Source organism: Oncorhynchus mykiss, chromosome 25 (assembly GCF_057628025.1).
Source record: "Oncorhynchus mykiss isolate SJ-2025 chromosome 25, ASM5762802v1, whole genome shotgun sequence".
Taxonomy (NCBI): domain Eukaryota; kingdom Metazoa; phylum Chordata; class Actinopteri; order Salmoniformes; family Salmonidae; genus Oncorhynchus; species Oncorhynchus mykiss.
The window spans coordinates 15,864,483-15,884,296 of record NC_143046.1 but is presented as its reverse complement, the minus strand read 5'-3'; the positions used below and the strand labels follow the sequence as shown (position 1 = coordinate 15,884,296).

The 19,814-nt window shown below is 36.5% G+C and overlaps 1 protein-coding gene across 2 annotated transcripts in view; it reads left to right on the top strand.

The window, feature by feature from the left end:
• LOC110504382 (cytoplasmic FMR1-interacting protein 2) overlaps positions 1-19,814 on the top strand; it is a 79,713-nt gene that overhangs the window by 25,109 nt on the left and 34,790 nt on the right. For both annotated transcript variants that reach the window (XM_090221551.1, XM_090221550.1), the window contains exons 4-7: positions 8,975-9,052; positions 12,721-12,822; positions 13,034-13,215; positions 13,491-13,587. In XM_090221551.1, coding sequence (XP_090077677.1) covers positions 8,975-9,052; positions 12,721-12,822; positions 13,034-13,215; positions 13,491-13,587 — 459 coding nt within the window. The remainder of the gene's footprint in view (positions 1-8,974; positions 9,053-12,720; positions 12,823-13,033; positions 13,216-13,490; positions 13,588-19,814) is intronic.

Here is a 19,814-nt window from a genome sequence, read left to right as displayed (position 1 = left end):
AAACTGATAAATAAATATAGTAGACCTAGTCTATAGAAAGCTGATAGATAAATAAATATAGTAGACCTAGTCTATAGAAAACTGATAAATAAATATAGTAGACCTAGCCTATAGAAAGCTGATAAATAAATAAATATAGTAGACCTAGCCTATAGAAAACTGATAGATAAATAAATATAGTAGACCTAGCCTATAGAAAGCTGATATATGAATAAATATAGTAGACCTAGCCTATAGAAAGCTGATAGATAAATAAATATAGTAGACCTAGCCTATAGAAAGCTGATAGATAAATAAATATAGTAGACCTAGTCTATAGAAAGCTGATAGATAAATAAATATAGTAGACCTAGTCTATAGAAAGCTGATAGATAAATATAGTAGACCTAGTCTATAGAAAACTGATAAATAAATATAGTAGACCTAGCCTATAGAAAGCTGATAGATAAATAAATATAGTAGACCTAGTCTATAGAAAACTGATAAATAAATATAGTAGACCTAGTCTATAGAAAGCTGATAAATAAATATAGTAGACCTAGTCTATAGAAAACTGATAAATAAATATAGTAGACCTAGTCTATAGAAAGCTGATAGATAAATAAATATAGTAGACCTAGCCTATAGAAAACTGATAGATAAATATAGTAGACCTAGTCTATAGAAAGTTGATAGATAAATAAATATAGTAGACCTAGCCTATAGAAAGCTGATAAATAAATATAGTAGACCTAGTCTATAGAAAACTGATAAATAAATATAGTAGACCTAGCCTATAGAAAGCTGATAAATAAATATAGTAGACCTAGTCTATAGAAAACTGATAAATAAATATAGTAGACCTAGCCTATAGAAAGCTGATAAATAAATATAGTAGACCTAGCCTATAGAAAGCTGATAGATAAATATAGTAGACCTAGTCTATAGAAAGCTGATAAATAAATATAGTAGACCTAGCCTATAGAAAGCTGATAAATAAATATAGTAGACCTAGTCTATAGAAAACTGATAAATAAATATAGTAGACCTAGTCTATAGAAAACTGATAAATAAATATAGTAGACCTAGTCTATAGAAAGCTGATAAATAAATATAGTAGACCTAGTCTATAGAAAACTGATAAATAAATATAGTAGACCTAGTCTATAGAAAGCTGATAAATAAATATAGTAGACCTAGTCTATAGAAAACTGATAAATAAATATAGTAGACCTAGTCTATAGAAAGCTGATAGATAAATAAATATAGTAGACCTAGCCTATAGAAAGCTGATAAATAAATATAGTAGACCTAGTCTATAGAAAGCTGATAAATAAATATAGTAGACCTAGTCTATAGAAAACTGATAAATAAATATAGTAGACCTAGTCTATAGAAAGCTGATAGATAAATAAATATAGTAGACCTAGCCTATAGAAAGCTGATAAATAAATATAGTAGACCTAGTCTATAGAAAGCTGATAAATAAATATAGTAGACCTAGCCTATAGAAAGCTGATAAATAAATATAGTAGACCTAGTCTATAGAAAACTGATAAATAAATATAGTAGACCTAGTCTATAGAAAACTGATAAATAAATATAGTAGACCTAGTCTATAGAAAGCTGATAAATAAATATAGTAGACCTAGTCTATAGAAAACTGATAAATAAATATAGTAGACCTAGTCTATAGAAAGCTGATAGATAAATAAATATAGTAGACCTAGCCTATAGAAAGCTGATAAATAAATATAGTAGACCTAGTCTATAGAAAGCTGATAAATAAATATAGTAGACCTAGCCTATAGAAAGCTGATAAATAAATATAGTAGACCTAGTCTATAGAAAACTGATAAATAAATATAGTAGACCTAGTCTATAGAAAACTGATAAATAAATATAGTAGACCTAGTCTATAGAAAGCTGATAAATAAATAAATATAGTAGACCTAGCCTATAGAAAGTTGATATATAAATAAATATAGTAGACCTAGCCTATAGAAAACTGATAAATAAATATAGTAGACCTAGCCTAGAGAACTGATAAATAAATATAGTAGACCTAGCCTATAGAAAACTGATAAATAAATATAGTAGACCTAGCCTATAGAAAACTGATAAATAAATATAGTAGACCTAGTCTATAGAAAGCTGATAAATAAATAAATATAGTAGACCTAGCCTATAGAAAACTGATAAATAAATATAGTAGACCTAGTCTATAGAAAACTGATAAATAAATATAGTAGACCTAGTCTATAGAAAACGGATAAATAAATATAGTAGACCTAGCCTATAGAAAGCTGATAGATAAATAAATATAGTAGACCTAGTCTATAGAAAACTGATAAATAAATATAGTAGACCTAGTCTATAGAAAACTGATAGATAAATATAGTAGACCTAGCCTATAGAAAGCTGATAGAAAGCTGATAGATAAATAAATATAGTAGACCTAGCCTAGAGAAAACTGATAAATAAATATAGTAGACCTAGCCTATAGAAAACTGATAAATAAATATAGTAGTCCTAGCCTATAGAAAGCTGATAGATAAATAAATATAGTAGACCTAGCCTATAGAAAGCTGATAGATAAATAAATATAGTAGACCTAGTCTATAGAAAACTGATAAATAAATATAGTAGACCTAGCCTATAGAAAGCTGATAGATAAATAAATATCGTAGACCTAGTCTATAGAAAACGGATAAATAAATATAGTAGACCTAGTCTATAGAAAGCTGATAAATAAATATAATAGACCTAGCCTAGAAAACTGATAAATAAATATAGTAGACCTAGCCTATAGAAAGTTGATATATAAATAAATATAGTAGACCTAGTCTATAGAAAACTGATAAATAAATATAGTAGACCTAGCCTATAGAAAACTGATAAATAAATATAGTAGACCTAGCCTATAGAAAACTGATAAATAAATATAGTAGACCTAGCCTATAGAAAGTTGATATATAAATAAATATAGTAGACCTAGTCTATAGAAAACTGATAAATAAATATAGTAGACCTAGCCTATAGAAAACTGATAAATAAATATAGTAGACCTAGCCTAGAAAACTGATAAATAAATATAGTAGACCTAGCCTATAGAAAGTTGATATATAAATAAATATAGTAGACCTAGTCTATAGAAAACTGATAAATAAATATAGTAGACCTAGCCTATAGAAAACTGATAAATAAATATAGTAGACCTAGTCTATAGAAAACTGATAAATAAATATAGTAGACCTAGTCTATAGAAAGCTGATAAATAAATATCGTAGACCTAGTCTATAGAAAGCTGATAGATAAATAAATATAGTAGACCTAGTCTATAGAAAGCTGATAGAAAGCTGATAGATAAATAAATATAGTAGACCTAGCCTATAGAAAGCTGATAGAAAGCTGATAGATAAATAAATATAGTAGACCTAGTCTATAGAAAACTGATAGATAAATATAGTAGACCTAGCCTATAGAAAACTGATAGATAAATATAGTAGACCTAGTCTATAGAAAACGGATAAATAAATATAGTAGACCTAGTCTATAGAAAACTGATAAATAAATATAGTAGACCTAGTCTATAGAAAGCTGATAAATAAATATAGTAGACCTAGTCTATAGAAAGCTGATAGATAAATAAATATAGTAGACCTAGTCTATAGAAAACTGATAGAAAGCTGATAGATAAATAAATATAGTAGACCTAGCCTATAGAAAACTGATAAATAAATATAGTAGACCTAGCCTATAGAAAACTGATAAATAAATATAGTAGACCTAGTCTATAGAAAGCTGATAGATAAATAAATATAGTAGACCTAGCCTATAGAAAACTGATAAATAAATATAGTAGACCTAGTCTATAGAAAGTTGATATATAAATAAATATAGTAGACCTAGCCTATAGAAAGCTGATAGATAAATAAATATAGTAGACCTAGTCTATAGAAAACTGATAAATAAATATAGTAGACCTAGTCTATAGAAAGCTGATAGATAAATATAGTAGACCTAGCCTATAGAAAGCTGATAGATAAATATAGTAGTCCTAGCCTATAGAAAACTGATAGATAAATAAATATAGTAGACCTAGCCTATAGAAAGCTGATAGATAAATAAATATAGTAGACCTAGCCTATAGAAAGCTGATAGATAAATAAATATAGTAGACCTAGTCTATAGAAAGCTGATAAATAAATATAGTAGACCTAGCCTATAGAAAGCTGATAGATAAATAAATATAGTAGACCTAGCCTATAGAAAGCTGATAGATAAATATAGTAGACCTAGCCTATAGAAAGCTGATAGATAAATAAATATAGTAGACCTAGTCTATAGAAAGCTGATAGATAAATATAGTAGTCCTAGCCTATAGAAAACTGATAAATAAATATCGTAGACCTAGCCTATAGAAAGCTGATAGATAAATAAATATAGTAGACCTAGTCTATAGAAAACTGATAAATAAATATAGTAGACCTAGTCTATAGAAAGCTGATAAATAAATAAATATAGTAGACCTAGCCTATAGAAAACTGATAAATAAATATAGTAGACCTAGTCTATAGAAAGCTGATAAATAAATATAGTAGACCTAGCCTATAGAAAGCTGATAGAAAGCTGATAGATAAATAAATATAGTAGACCTAGCCTATAGAAAACTGATAAATAAATATAGTAAACCTAGTCTATAGAAAACTGATAAATAAATATAGTAGACCTAGCCTATAGAAAGCTGATAGAAAGCTGATAGATAAATAAATATAGTAGACCTAGCCTATAGAAAGCTGATAGATAAATAAATATAGTAGACCTAGTCTATAGAAAACTGATAAATAAATATAGTAGACCTAGTCTATAGAAAACTGATAGATAAATATAGTAGACCTAGCCTATAGAAAGCTGATAGATAAATAAATATAGTAGACCTAGTCTATAGAAAGCTGATAGATAAATATAGTAGACCTAGTCTATAGAAAGCTGATAGATAAATAAATATAGTAGACCTAGCCTAGAGAACTGATAAATAAATATAGTAGACCTAGTCTATAGAAAACTGATAAATAAATATCGTAGACCTAGCCTATAGAAAGCTGATAGATAAATAAATATAGTAGACCTAGTCTATAGAAAACTGATAAATAAATATAGTAGTCCTAGCCTATAGAAAGCTGATAGAAAGCTGATAGATAAATAAATATAGTAGACCTAGCCTATAGAAAACTGATAAATAAATATAGTAGACCTAGCCTAGAGAAAACTGATAAATAAATATAGTAGACCTAGTCTATAGAAAGCTGATAGATAAATATCGTAGTCCTAGCCTATAGAAAGCTGATAGAAAGCTGATAGATAAATAAATATAGTAGACCTAGCCTAGAGAAAACTGATAAATAAATATAGTAGACCTAGCCTATAGAAAACTGATAAATAAATATAGTAGTCCTAGCCTATAGAAAGCTGATAGAAAGCTGATAAGTTAATATAGTAGGCCTAGCCTATAGAAAGCTAATGGGATCCTCCTCTTTTTAGTAGAGCCCATCACTCTGTTTGCTTGGCAATTGATTAGCCTATAGAAATGTTGCACAACATCTCATGGGCTCTCATGAAGTGTTTGATTAGATGTTTTATTATCATTGATGTCAGAGTGATTAGAGTGACAATTGATTGCTGAGTACCAGGCAGCAGTTAGCAAGTTTGGTAGGCTACCAATGACTAGCAGCAGCATCAGAGCTTGGAGAAGCCTAATTACCGTGACTAAACTGTCTCGTGGAATTTGACTGCCTTCATGACTCGTGACCACCGGTGTGGCGGTAATACGGTCGGTCTGGTATAATAATAATAATATGGTAAGGTCACCGCAACAGCCCTATCTAGGACCGATAGGAACATGTTCCTAATCTGCTTTCTACTATTTACCTTCTATAGAAGAAGCCCATTTTTGTTCTCAGTGTCTTACAGTTGAAGTGGGAAGTTTACATACACCTTAGCCAAATACATTTCAATTTCAGTTTTTTTTTTTTTTTAATTTTTTTTTACAATTCCTGACATTTAATCCTAGTAAAAACTCCCTGTCTTAGGTCAGTTAGAATCACCACTTTATTTTAAGAATGTGAAATGTCAAAATAATAGGAAAGAGAATGATTATATCAGCTTTTATTTCTTTCATCACATTCACAATGGGTCAGAAGTTTACATACACTCAATTAGTATTTGGTAGAATTGCCTTTAAATTGTTTGACTTGGGTCAAACATTTCGGGTAGCCTTCCACAAGTTTCCCACAATAATTTGGGTGAATTTTGGCCATTCCTCCTGACAGAGCTGGTGTAACTGAGTCAGGTTTGTAGGCCTCCTTGCTCGCACACACTTTTTCAGTTCTGCCCACACATTTTCTATGGGATTGAGGTAAGGGCCTTTTTGATGGCCACTCCAATACCTTGACCTTGTTGTCCTTAAGCCATTTTGCGACAACTTTAGAAGTATAATTTTCCCCCCTCATGATGCCATCTATTTTGTGAAGTGCACCCCAGTCCCTCCTGCAGCAAAGCACCCCCACAACATGATGCTGTCACCCCCGTGCTTCACGGAGGGGATGGGTTTCTTCGGCTTGCAGGCCTCCCCCTTTTTCCTCCAAACATAACGATGGTCATTATGACCAAACAGTTCTATTTTTGTTTCATCAGACCAGAGGACATTTCTCCAAAAAGTGCAATCTTTGTCCCCATGTGCAGTTTCAAACCGTAGTCTGGCTTTTTTATGGCGGTTTTGGAGCAGTGGCTTCTTCTTTGCTGAGCGGACTTTCAGATTATGTCGATATAGGACTCATTTTACTGTGGATATAGATACTTTTGTACCTGGTTCCTCCAGCATCTTCACAAGGACCTTTGCTGTTGTTCTGGGATTGATTTGCACTTTTTCGCACAAAAGTACGCTTTTCGCAGAAAAGTACGTTCATCTCTAGGAGACACCACGGCTGCGTGGTCCCATGGTGTTTATACTTGCGTACTATTGTTTGTACAGATGAACGTGGTACCTTCGGGCGTTTGGAAATTGCTCCCAAGGATGAACCAGACTTGTGGAGGTCTACAATTTTTTTTTATGAGGTCATGGCAGATTTATTTAGATTTTCCCATGATGTCAAGCAAAGAGGAACTGAGTTTTAAGGTAGGCCTTGAAATACATCAGAAGCTTCTAAAGCCATGACAACTGTTTAAAGGCACAGTCAACTTAGTGTATGTAAACTTCTGACCCACTGGAATTGTGATACAGTGATTTATGAGTGAAATAATCTTTTAATTATTGTAAAAATGACGTGTGTCCTGCACACAGTAGATGTCCAAACCGACTTGACAAAACTATAGTTTGTTAACAAGACATTTGTGGAGTGGTTGAAATACGAGTTTTAATGACTCCAGCCTAAGTGTTTGTAAACTTCCGACTTCAACTGTAACTAACTCATCAGTATGCTTTTTAAAAGACCGCTTTTCATCTGTCCAGATGCTCAGAAGCAGGGACAAGCAGGACACGATCAATAGTTTTCTGTAATACAATTAACTTCTTACGGAGGTGGTCCCTGCACAGGAACAGCTCAGCGGAAATTTCAGAGCGCCACCTATAGTACTTTACTTAGTACTCGTTAAATCTCAAACTTTCATAAAAATACACATGCAAGGTACTGAATTAAAGCTACACTCGTTGTGAATCTAGCCACCAAGTCAGATTTGTAAAATGCTTTTCGGCGAAAGCATGAGAAGCTATTATCTGATAGCATGCACCCCCCAAAATACCAGCACGACACGTAAACAATAGATTTTGCGGTAGCCGGCGCTACCCAAAACGCAGAAATAAAATATAAAACATTCATTACCTTGGACGAGCTTCTTTGTTGGCACTCCTATATGTCCCATAAACATCACAATGGGGTCTTTTTCCCGATTTAAATCCGTCATTGTATACCCAAAATGTCATTTGCTGAAGGCCAGTCTGATGCTGCAAAAAGCCCATTTACAAGACGCAACGTCACTTTTTAAAATTACAAAAGTCGCCTATAAACTTTTACAAATCACTTCAAACGACTTTTCTAAACCAACTTTAGGTATTAATAAACGTTAATGATGTATCAAATTGATCACGGGGTGATCTGTATTCGATAGCAGCAAGTCTGGAAATCATCGTCAATTTTTTCAGTTTCACAACATACTGTGGTTCGCCTCAAGAAAGGAGGGGTCTATTCGTGTTGTAACCAAGGATAAATGAGTCAGAAATTGACAGCAATGGCGACATCGTGTGGAAGTTGTAGGCGTTTACAGGGGATCCTCATTTATTTTTTTTGTGTTTTTGGTAAACAGTTTTACCAGGGATTTTTACTCCTAAACACGTTCTGTTATAGCCACAGACCCGATTTAACCAGTTTTAGAGACTTCAGAGTGTTTCCTATACACACATACTTATCATATGCATATACTATATTCCTGGCATGAGTAGCAGGACTTTGAAATGTTGCGCGATTTTTTATAAAAAGCTGCGAAAATTTGCATCATCCATAACAGGCAGACTGTAGTTCAGATAGAGCCCGGTCAACCGTGGGGGCAATAGCATACACACCAGTATCATCGGCATACAAGTGCAGGTCACAATTGTTTACAGGAAAGTCAATATTATTAATGTAAACATTAAAAAGTACTGGACCCAGAATCGACCCCTGCGGGACACCTTTCATAATGTCCAGGAAACCTGATTTAACACCATCAGTAGACACGCATTGAGTTCTATCTGTCAAGTCATTTTTCAACCAGTTACATACAGCCTGGTCTAGACCAATTGAGGAAAGCCTCTGAATTTGCAATGAGTTATAAGCAGTATCGAAAGTCTTTGACAGGTCAATGAAGAGGGCAGCACAATTTAGCCTTTTATCCATACAGTTAGCCACATCATTTATAAATAGGCGTAGATATAACCCCTCTGTCTGTTCTCTCTCCCCAGAATGAGATGCTGGAGGAGGGCCATGAGTATGCTGTCATGCTCTACACCTGGAGAAGCTGCTCAAGAGCTATACCACAGGTAACTCTCTCTCTCTTTCAATTCAAAGGGCTTAATTGACATGGGAAACATATGATTACATGGCCAAAGCAAGTGAAATAGATTAATAAACAAAAGTGAAATAAAAAATATAAAATGAACAGTAAACATTACACTCACAAAAGAATAAAGACATTTCAAATGTCATATTATGTGCAAATAGTTAAAGTAGAAAAGGGTTTGTTTTTCAGAATTCTTTGTGGATCTGTGTAATCTGATGGAAATATGTGTCTCTATTATGGTCATACATTTGGCAGGAGGTTAGGAAGTGCAGCTCAGTTTCCACCTAATTTTGTGGGCACTGTTCACATAGCCTGTCTTCTCTTGAGAGGCAGGTCTGCCTATGGCGGCCTTTCTCAATAGCAAGGCTATGCTCACTGAGTCTGTACATAGTCAACGCTTTCCTTAAGTTTGGGTCAGTCAGAATACCTGACCACTGTGTTCTCTCTGTTTAGGGACAAATAGCATTCTAATAGCGTGCTCTGTTTTTGTGTTAATTCTTTCCAATATGTCAAGTAATTATCTTTTTGTTTTCTCATGTTTTGGTTGGGTGTAATTGTGTTGCTTTCCTGTGGGGTCTGTTTATGTTTGTGAACAGAGCCCCAGGACCAGCTTACTTAGGGGACTCTTCTCCAGGTTTATCTCTCTGTAGGTGATGGCTTTGTTATGGAAGGTTTGGGAATCGCTTCCTTTTAGGTGGTTGTAGAATTTAACTGCACTTTTCTGGATTTTGATAATTAGCGTGTATCGGCCTAATTCTGCTCTGTATGCATTATTTTGTGTGTTACGTTGTACACTGAGGACATGTTTAGCATAATTCTGCATGCAGAGTCTCAATTTGGTGTTTGTCCCATTTTGTGAATTCTTGGTTGGTGAGTGGACCCCAGACCTCCGAATCATAAAGGGTAATGGGTTCTATAACTGATTCAAGTAGCCAGATCCTAATTGGTATGTTTGTAAGGGGTGCGTGTTGGTGGCAGGGAAGTCAGGCGCAGGAGAACGAACTTGAGTTATTTAATAAATGCTGACCAAACTCCAAAACAACCAAGATGTACAAAATAACAAAGTGGGTACAAAACCCGTCGCACACCAACACTAAATAGAACATCACATACAAACTAAACTATCTCCGACTAGGACATGAGGGGAAACAGAGGGTTAAATACACAACATGTCATTGATGGGATTGGAACCAGGTGTGATGGAAGACAAGACAAAACCAATGGAAAATGATAAATGGATCAGTGATGGCTAGAAGGTCGGTGACGTCGACCCAGGTCTGTCAGGGCCCAGGTCTGTCAGAGCCCAAGTCTGTCAGGGCCCAGGTCTGTCAGGGCCCAGGTCTGTCAGGACCTAGGTCTGTCAGGGCCCAGGTCTGTCAGGGCCCAGGTCTGTCAGGGCCCAGGTCTGTCAGGGCCCAGGTCTGACAGGGCCCAGGTCTGTCAGGGCCCAGGTCTGTCAGGGCCCAGGTCTGTCAGGGCCCAGGTTTGACAGAATCTGTACAGAAGATCTAGGTGCTGCTGTAGGCCCTCCTTGTTTGGGGACAGAAACACCAGATCATCAGCAAACAGTAGACATTTGACTTCAGATTCTAGAAGGGTGAAGGCCGGGTGCTGCAGACTGTTGATAGTGTAGTGATGTATTAGAGCTGAATTTGTAGCCTCAGGAACACATTGTTTGTTTGCTTCCCAAATAGCATCCTATTCCTTATGTAGTGTACTGCCCTTGACCAGGGCCCATGTGGGTAGAGCTGGGTGATTATGGACAGAAATCCATGTTGTGATACATTTCCTGAATTGATGCGATAATGATAAATAGAACAAAACGTTTATAACAGTAATGTGCTCCACAGTTTATAACAGTAATGTACACCACAGTTTATAACAGTAATGTGCTCCACAGTTTATAACAGTAATGTACACCACAGTTTATAACAGTAATGTACACCACAGTTTATAACAGTAATGTGCTCCACAGTTTATAACAGTAATGTGCTCCACAGTTTATAACAGTAATGTGCTCCACAGTTTATAACAGTACTGTGCTCCACAGTTTATAACAGTAATGTACACCACAGTTTATAACAGTAATGTGCTCCACAGTTTATAACAGTAATGTGCACCACAGTTTATAACAGTAATGTGCACCACAGTTTATAACAGTAATGTGCTCCACAGTTTATAACAGTAATGTGCTCCACAGTTTATAACAGTACTGTGCTCCACAGTTTATAACAGTAATGTGCACCACAGTTTATAACAGTAATGTGCTCCACAGTTTATAACAGTAATGTGCACCACAGTTTATAACAGTAATGTGCACCACAGTTTATAACAGTAATGTGCTCCACAGTTTATAACAGTAATGTGCTCCACAGTTTATAACAGTAATGTGCTCCACAGTTTATAACAGTAATGTACACCACAGTTTATAACAGTAATGTGCACCACAGTTTATAACATTAATGTGCACCACAGTTTATAACAGTAATGTGCTCCTCAGTTTATAACAGTAATGTACACCACAGTTTATAACAGTAATGTGCTCCTCAGTTTATAACAGTAATGTACACCACAGTTTATAACAGTAATGTGCTCCACAGTTTATAACAGTAATGTACACCACAGTTTGTAACAGTAATGTCCTCCACAGTTTATAACAGTAATGTGCTCCACAGTTTATAACAGTAATGTGCTCCACAGTATAACAGTAATGTACACCACAGTTTATAACATTAAAGTGCACCACAGTTTATAACAGTAATGTGCACCACAGTTTATAACAGTAATGTGCACCACAGTTTATAACAGTGTTGTGCTCCTCAGTTTATAACAGTAATGTGCTCCTCAGTTTATAACAGTAATGTGCTCCTCAGTTTTATAACAGTAATGTGCACCACAGTTTATAACAGTAATGTGCACCACAGTTTATAACATTAAAGTGCACCACAGTTTATAACAGTAATGTGCACCACAGTTTATAACAGTAATGTGCACCACAGTTTATAACAGTGTTGTGCTCCTCAGTTTATAACAGTAATGTGCTCCTCAGTTTATAACAGTAATGTGCTCCTCAGTTTATAACAGTAATGTGCACCACAGTTTATAACAGTAATGTACACCACAGTTTATAACAGTAATGTGCACCACAGTTTATAACAGTAATGTACACCACAGTTTATAACAGTAATGTACACCACAGTTTATAACAGTAATGTGCTCCACAGTTTATAACAGTAATGTGCACCACAGTTTATAACAGTAATGTGCACCACAGTTTATAACAGTAATGTGCTCCACAGTTTATAACAGTAATTTGCTCCACAGTTTTTCCTTTAAACTGATACTACTCATTTGATGGTTGTAGCCATCAATTGTCCCATTTATAATCACCCATTTTAGCAAACTTATTTAATTAAAACTTTTCTCTGGTATAGACTACTTATCGTAATGAACGATATCAGCAAAATGCCTGTGATAAGTTGATCATTTTCAGTTTATCGTCCCAGCTCTTGTACGGGCACCTGATCCTAGAAATATGATACTGGCTCGGGACACTGTGATCTGTGATGTGTAAAAAAAGATGTGGGAGAGCCCTGTGAGTGGTTCCAGTGAGCAGGCTGTGTGACGGCGCCCCCCTGTGTTCTCCAGGTGAAGTGTAATGAGCAGCCCAACAGGGTGGAGATCTATGAGAAGACTGTGGAGGTGCTGGAACCAGAGGTCACCAAGCTCATGAAGTTCATGTACTTTCAGGTGAGAGACCAGTGATTGATGGATGAATGAATGAATCAATCAAACGAATGAACAACGTAATATATGTATCGTATTTGAATTGGAACTTTGTCAGTCAATCATATCCTTGTCCCTTGAATTAAATAATGAATGAATGAACAAATGAGTCCTATATATATCTGAGAACCTCTCTTCTCTCTGTCGTCTCCTTTTCCCCTGTCCTCCCCTGCAGCGTAAGGCCATCGAGCGTTTCTGCGGGGAGGTGAAGCGTCTCTGCCACGCTGAGCGGAGGAAGGACTTTGTCTCTGAAGCCTACCTCCTCACCCTGGGCAAGTTCATCAACATGTTCGCTGTGCTCGACGAACTCAAGAACATGAAGTGCAGCGTCAAGAACGACCACTCTGCCTACAAAAGGTACGGAGGGAAGACAGACACAATGTGGGGATGCACCTCAATAGCCTGCAGTGGCTTCCTCTCCCTATCACCTTTCCTTCACCTGCACTGATCCTGAAAACACAGGCATTTGATTTCACCTGTCTAGTTCCTTCACATCAGCTTAAATAAAGCAAAAGGGACAGAATGAAGGGCTAATTTACCCCACTATTGAGATGTACCCAATTGACTCAGGTTAACAGAATCTGTGAGGTGTGGCTACAGAATTAGATATGTGGTAATATTTGTGTCTGCAGGGCAGCTCAGTTCCTGAGGAAGATGGCCGACCCTCAGTCCATCCAGGAGTCACAGAACCTCTCCATGTTTCTAGCCAATCACAACAGGATTACTCAGGTGTGTGTTTGTGTGTGTGCGCGTGTTGTGCAGCAGCAGTAATAGTGTGTATATTTCTCTCTGTAGTGTCTGCAGTAATAGTGTGTATATTTCTCTCTGTAGTGTCTGCAGCAGCAGTAATAGTGTGTATATTTCTCTCTGTAGTGTCTGCAGCAGTAGTAATAGTGTGTATATTTCTCTCTGTAGTGTCTGCAGTAATAGTGTGTATATTTCTCTCTGTAGTGTCTGCAGCAGCAGTAATAGTGTGTATATTTCTCTCTATAGTGTCTGCAGTAATAGTGTGTATATTTCTCTCTGTGGTGTCTGCAGTAATACTGTGTATATTTATCTCTGTAGTGTCTGCAGCAGCAGTAATAGTGTGTATATTTCTCTCTGTAGTGTCTGCAGCAGTAGTAATAGTGTGTATATTTCTCTCTGTAGTGTCTGCAGTAATAGTGTGTATATTTCTCTCTGTAGTGTCTGCAGCAGCAGTAATAGTGTGTCTATTTCTCTGTAGTGTCTGCAGTAATAGTGTGTATATTTCTCTCTGTAGTGTCTGCAGCAGCAGTAATAGTGTGTATATTTCTCTCTGTAGTGTCTGCAGCAGCAGTAAAAGTGTGTATTTGTCTCTGTAGTGTCTGCAGTAATACTGTGTATATTTCTCTGTAGTGTCTGCAGCAGCAGTAAAAGGGTGTATTTCTCTGTAGTGTCTGCAGCAGCAGTAAAAGTGTGTATTTCTCTCTGTAGTGTCTGCAGTAATACTGTGTATATTTCTCTGTAGTGTCTGCAGCAGCAGTAATAGTGTGTATTTCTCTCTGTAGTGTCTGCAGTAATAGTGTGTATATTTCTCTCTGTAGTGTCTGCAGCAGCAGTAATAGTGTGTATTTCTCTGTAGTGTCTGCAGCAGCAGTAAAAGTGTGTATTTCTCTCTGTAGTGTCTGCAGTAATACTGTGTATATTTCTCTGTAGTGTCTGCAGCAGCAGTAATAGTGTGTATTTCTCTCTGTAGTGTCTGCAGTAATAGTGTGTATATTTCTCTCTGTAGTGTCTGCAGCAGCAGTAATAGTGTGTATATTTCTCTCTGTAGTGTCTGCAGTAATAGTGTGTATATTTCTCTCTGTAGTGTCTGCAGCAGCAGTAATAGTGTGTATTTCTCTCTGTAGTGTCTGCAGTAATACTGTGTATATTTCTCTGTAGTGTCTGCAGCAGCAGTAATAGTGTGTATTTCTCTCTGTAGTGTCTGCAGTAATAGTGTGTATATTTCTCTCTGTAGTGTCTGCAGCAGCAGTAATAGTGTGTATATTTCTCTCTGTAGTGTCTGCAGTAATAGTGTGTATATTTATCTCTGTAGTGTCTGCAGCAGCAGTAATAGTGTGTATATTTCTCTCTGTAGTGTCTGCAGTACTAGTGTGTATATTTATCTCTGTAGTGTCTGCAGCAGCAGTAATAGTGTGTATATTTCTCTCTGTAGTGTCTGCAGTACTAGTGTGTATATTTATCTCTGTAGTGTCTGCAGCAGCAGTAATAGTGTGTATATTTCTCTCTGTAGTGTCTGCAGTACTAGTGTGTATATTTCTCTCTGTAGTGTCTGCAGCAGCAGTAATAGTGTGTATATTTCTCTGTAGTGTCTGCAGTAATAGTGTGTATATTTCTCTCTGTAGTGTCTGCAGCAGCAGTAATAGTGTGTATATTTCTCTCTGTAGTGTCTGCAGTACTAGTGTGTATATTTCTCTCTGTAGTGTCTGCAGCAGCAGTAATAGTGTGTATATTTCTCTGTAGTGTCTGCAGTAATAGTGTGTATATTTCTCTCTGTAGTGTCTGCAGCAGCAGTAATAGTGTGTATATTTCTCTCTGTAGTGTCTGCAGCAGCAGTAATAGTGTGTATATTTCTCTGTAGTGTCTGCAGTAATAGTGTGTATATTTCTCTCTGTAGTGTCTGCAGCAGCAGTAATAGTGTGTATATTTCTCTCTGTAGTGTCTGCAGCAGCAGTAATAGTGTGTATATTTATCTCTGTAGTGTCTGCAGTAATAGTGTGTATATTTCTCTCTGTAGTGTCTGCAGTAATACTGTGTATATTTCTCTCTGTAGTGTCTGCAGCAGCAGTAATAGTGTGTATATTTCTCTCTGTAGTGTCTGCAGCAGCAGTAATAGTGTGTATATTTCTCTCTGTAGTGTCTGCAGCAGCAGTAATACTGTGTATATTTCTCTGTAGTGTCTGCAGCAGCAGTAATAGTGTGTATATTTCTCTCTGTAGTGTCTGCAGCAGCAGTAATAGTGTGTATATTTCTCTGTAGTGTCTGCAGTAATAGTGTGTATATTTCTCTCTGTAGTGTCTGCAGCAGCAGTAATAGTGTGTATATTTATCTCTGTAGTGTCTGCAGCAGCAGTAATACTGTGTATATTTCTCTCTGTAGTGTCTGCAGCAGCAGTAATAGTGTGTATATTTCTCTCTGTAGTGTCTGCAGCAGCAGTAATACTGTGTATATTTCTCTCTGTAGTGTCTGCAGCAGTAGTAATAGTGTGTATATTTCTCTGTAGTGTCTGCAGCAGTAGTAATAGTGTGTATATTTCTCTCTGTAGTGTCTGCAGTAATAGTGTGTATATTTCTCTCTGTAGTGTCTGCAGTAATAGTGTGTATATTTATCTCTGTAGTGTCTGCAGCAGCAGTAATAGTGTGTATATTTCTCTGTAGTGTCTGCAGTAATAGTGTGTATATTTCTCTCTGTAGTGTCTGCAGCAGCAGTAATAGTGTGTATATTTCTCTCTGTAGTGTCTGCAGTAATAGTGTGTATATTTCTCTCTGTAGTGTCTGCAGCAGCAGTAATAGTGTGTATATTTCTCTCTGTAGTGTCTGCAGTAATAGTGTGTATATTTCTCTCTGTAGTGTCTGCAGTAATAGTGTGTATATTTCTCTCTGTAGTGTCTGCAGTAATAGTGTGTATATTTCTCTCTGTAGTGTCTGCAGTAATAGTGTGTATATTTCTCTCTGTAGTGTCTGCAGCAGCAGTAATAGTGTGTATATTTCTCTCTGTAGTGTCTGCAGCAGCAGTAATAGTGTGTATATTTCTCTCTGTAGTGTCTGCAGTAATAGTGTGTATATTTCTCTCTGTAGTGTCTGCAGTAATAGTGTGTATATTTCTCTCTGTAGTGTCTGCAGCAGCAGTAATAGTGTGTATATTTCTCTCTGTAGTGTCTGCAGTAATAGTGTGTATATTTATCTCTGTAGTGTCTGCAGCAGCAGTAATAGTGTGTATATTTCTCTCTGTAGTGTCTGCAGCAGCAGTAATAGTGTGTATATTTCTCTCTGTAGTGTCTGCAGCAGCAGTAATAGTGTGTATATTTATCTCTGTAGTGTCTGCAGTAATAGTGTGTATATTTATCTCTGTAGTGTCTGCAGCAGCAGTAATAGTGTGTATATTTCTCTCTATAGTGTCTGCAGTAATAGTGTGTATATTTCTCTCTGTAGTGTCTGCAGCAGCAGTAATAGTGTGTATATTTCTCTCTGTAGTGTCTGCAGCAGCAGTAATAGTGTGTATATTTCTCTGTAGTGTCTGCAGCAGCAGTAATAGTGTGTATATTTCTCTGTAGTGTCTGCAGTAATAGTGTGTATATTTCTCTGTAGTGTCTGCAGCAGCAGTAATAGTGTGTATATTTCTCTGTAGTGGCTGCAGTAATAGTGTGTATATTTCTCTGTAGTGTCTGCAGCAGCAGTAATAGTGTGTATATTTCTCTGTAGTGTCTGCAGCAGCAGTAATAGTGTGTATATTTCTCTCTGTAGTGTCTGCAGCAGCAGTAATAGTGTGTATATTTCTCTGTAGTGTCTGCAGTAATAGTGTGTATATTTCTCTCTGTAGTGTCTGCAGCAGCAGTAATAGTGTGTATATTTCTCTGTAGTGTCTGCAGCAGCAGTAATAGTGTGTATATTTCTCTGTAGTGTCTGCAGCAGTAGTAATAGTGTGTATATTTCTCTCTGTAGTGTCTGCAGCAGCAGTAATAGTGTGTATATTTCTCTCTGTAGTGTCTGCAGCAGCAGTAATAGTGTGTATATTTCTCTCTGTAGTGTCTGCAGCAGTAGTAATAGTGTGTATATTTCTCTCTGTAGTGTCTGCAGCAGCAGTAATAGTGTGTATATTTCTCTGTAGTGTCTGCAGCAGCAGTAATAGTGTGTATATTTCTCTCTGTAGTGTCTGCAGCAGCAGTAATAGTGTGTATATTTCTCTCTGTAGTGTCTGCAGTAATAGTGTGTATATTTCTCTCTGTAGTGTCTGCAGCAGCAGTAATAGTGTGTATATTTCTCTCTGTAGTGTCTGCAGTAATAGTGTGTATATTTCTCTGTAGTGTCTGCAGCAGCAGTAATAGTGTGTATATTTATCTCTGTAGTGTCTGCAGTAATAGTGTGTATATTTCTCTCTGTAGTGTCTGCAGCAGCAGTAATAGTGTGTATATTTCTCTCTGTAGTGTCTGCAGCAGCAGTAATAGTGTGTATATTTCTCTGTAGTGTCTGCAGCAGCAGTAATAGTGTGTATATTTCTCTCTGTAGTGTCTGCAGCAGCAGTAATAGTGTGTATATTTCTCTCTGTAGTGTCTGCAGCAGCAGTAATAGTGTGTATATTTCTCTCTGTAGTGTCTGCAGCAGCAGTAATAGTGTGTATATTTCTCTCTGTAGTGTCTGCAGCAGCAGTAATAGTGTGTATATTTCTCTCTGTAGTGTCTGCAGCAGCAGTAATAGTGTGTATTTCTCTGTAGTGTCTGCAGTAATACTGTGTATATTTATCTCTGTAGTGTCAGCAGTAATAGTGTGTATATTTCTCTCTGTAGTGTCTGCAGTAATAGTGTGTATATTTCTCTCTGTAGTGTCTGCAGCAGCAGTAATAGTGTGTATATTTCTCTCTGTAGTGTCTGCAGCAGCAGTAATAGTGTGTATATTTCTCTCTGTAGTGTCTGCAGCAGCAGTAATAGTGTGTATATTTCTCTCTGTAGTGTCTGCAGCAGCAGTAATAGTGTGTATATTTCTCTGTAGTGTCTGCAGCAGCAGTAATAGTGTGTATATTTCTCTCTGTAGTGTCTGCAGCAGTAGTAATAGTGTGTATATTTCTCTCTGTAGTGTCTGCAGTAATAGTGTGTATATTTATCTCTGTAGTGTCTGCAGCAGCAGTAATAGTGTGTATATTTCTCTCTGTAGTGTCTGCAGTAATAGTGTGTATATTTCTCTCTGTAGTGTCTGCAGCAGCAGTAATAGTGTGTATATTTCTCTCTGTAGTGTCTGCAGTAATAGTGTGTATATTTCTCTGTAGTGTCTGCAGCAGCAGTAATAGTGTGTATATTTATCTCTGTAGTGTCTGCAGCAGCAGTAATAGTGTGTATATTTCTCTCTGTAGTGTCTGCAGCAGCAGTAATAGTGTGTATATTTCTCTGTAGTGTCTGCAGCAGCAGTAATAGTGTGTATATTTCTCTCTGTAGTGTCTGCAGCAGCAGTAATAGTGTGTATATTTCTCTCTGTAGTGTCTGCAGTAATAGTGTGTATATTTCTCTCTGTAGTGTCTGCAGTAATAGTGTGTATATTTATCTCTGTAGTGTCTGCAGCAGCAGTAATAGTGTGTATATTTCTCTGTAGTGTCTGCAGTAATAGTGTGTATATTTATCTCTGTAGTGTCTGCAGCAGCAGTAATAGTGTGTATATTTCTCTCTGTAGTGTCTGCAGTAATACTGTGTATATTTCTCTCTGTAGTGTCTGCAGCAGCAGTAATAGTGTGTATATTTCTCTCTGTAGTGTCTGCAGTAATACTGTGTATATTTCTCTCTGTAGTGTCTGCAGCAGCAGTAATAGTGTGTATATTTCTCTCTGTAGTGTCTGCAGTAATAGTGTGTATATTTCTCTCTGTAGTGTCTGCAGCAGCAGTAATAGTGTGTATATTTCTCTCTGTAGTGTCTGCAGCAGCAGTAATAGTGTGTATTTCTCTGTAGTGTCTGCAGTAATACTGTGTATATTTATCTCTGTAGTGTCAGCAGTAATAGTGTGTATATTTCTCTCTGTAGTGTCTGCAGCAGCAGTAATAGTGTGTATTTCTCTGTAGTGTCTGCAGTAATACTGTGTATATTTATCTCTGTAGTGTCAGCAGTAATAGTGTGTATATTTCTCTCTGTAGTGTCTGCAGCAGCAGTAATAGTGTGTATATTTCTCTCTGTAGTGTCTGCAGCAGCAGTAATAGTGTGTATATTTCTCTCTGTAGTGTCTGCAGTAATAGTG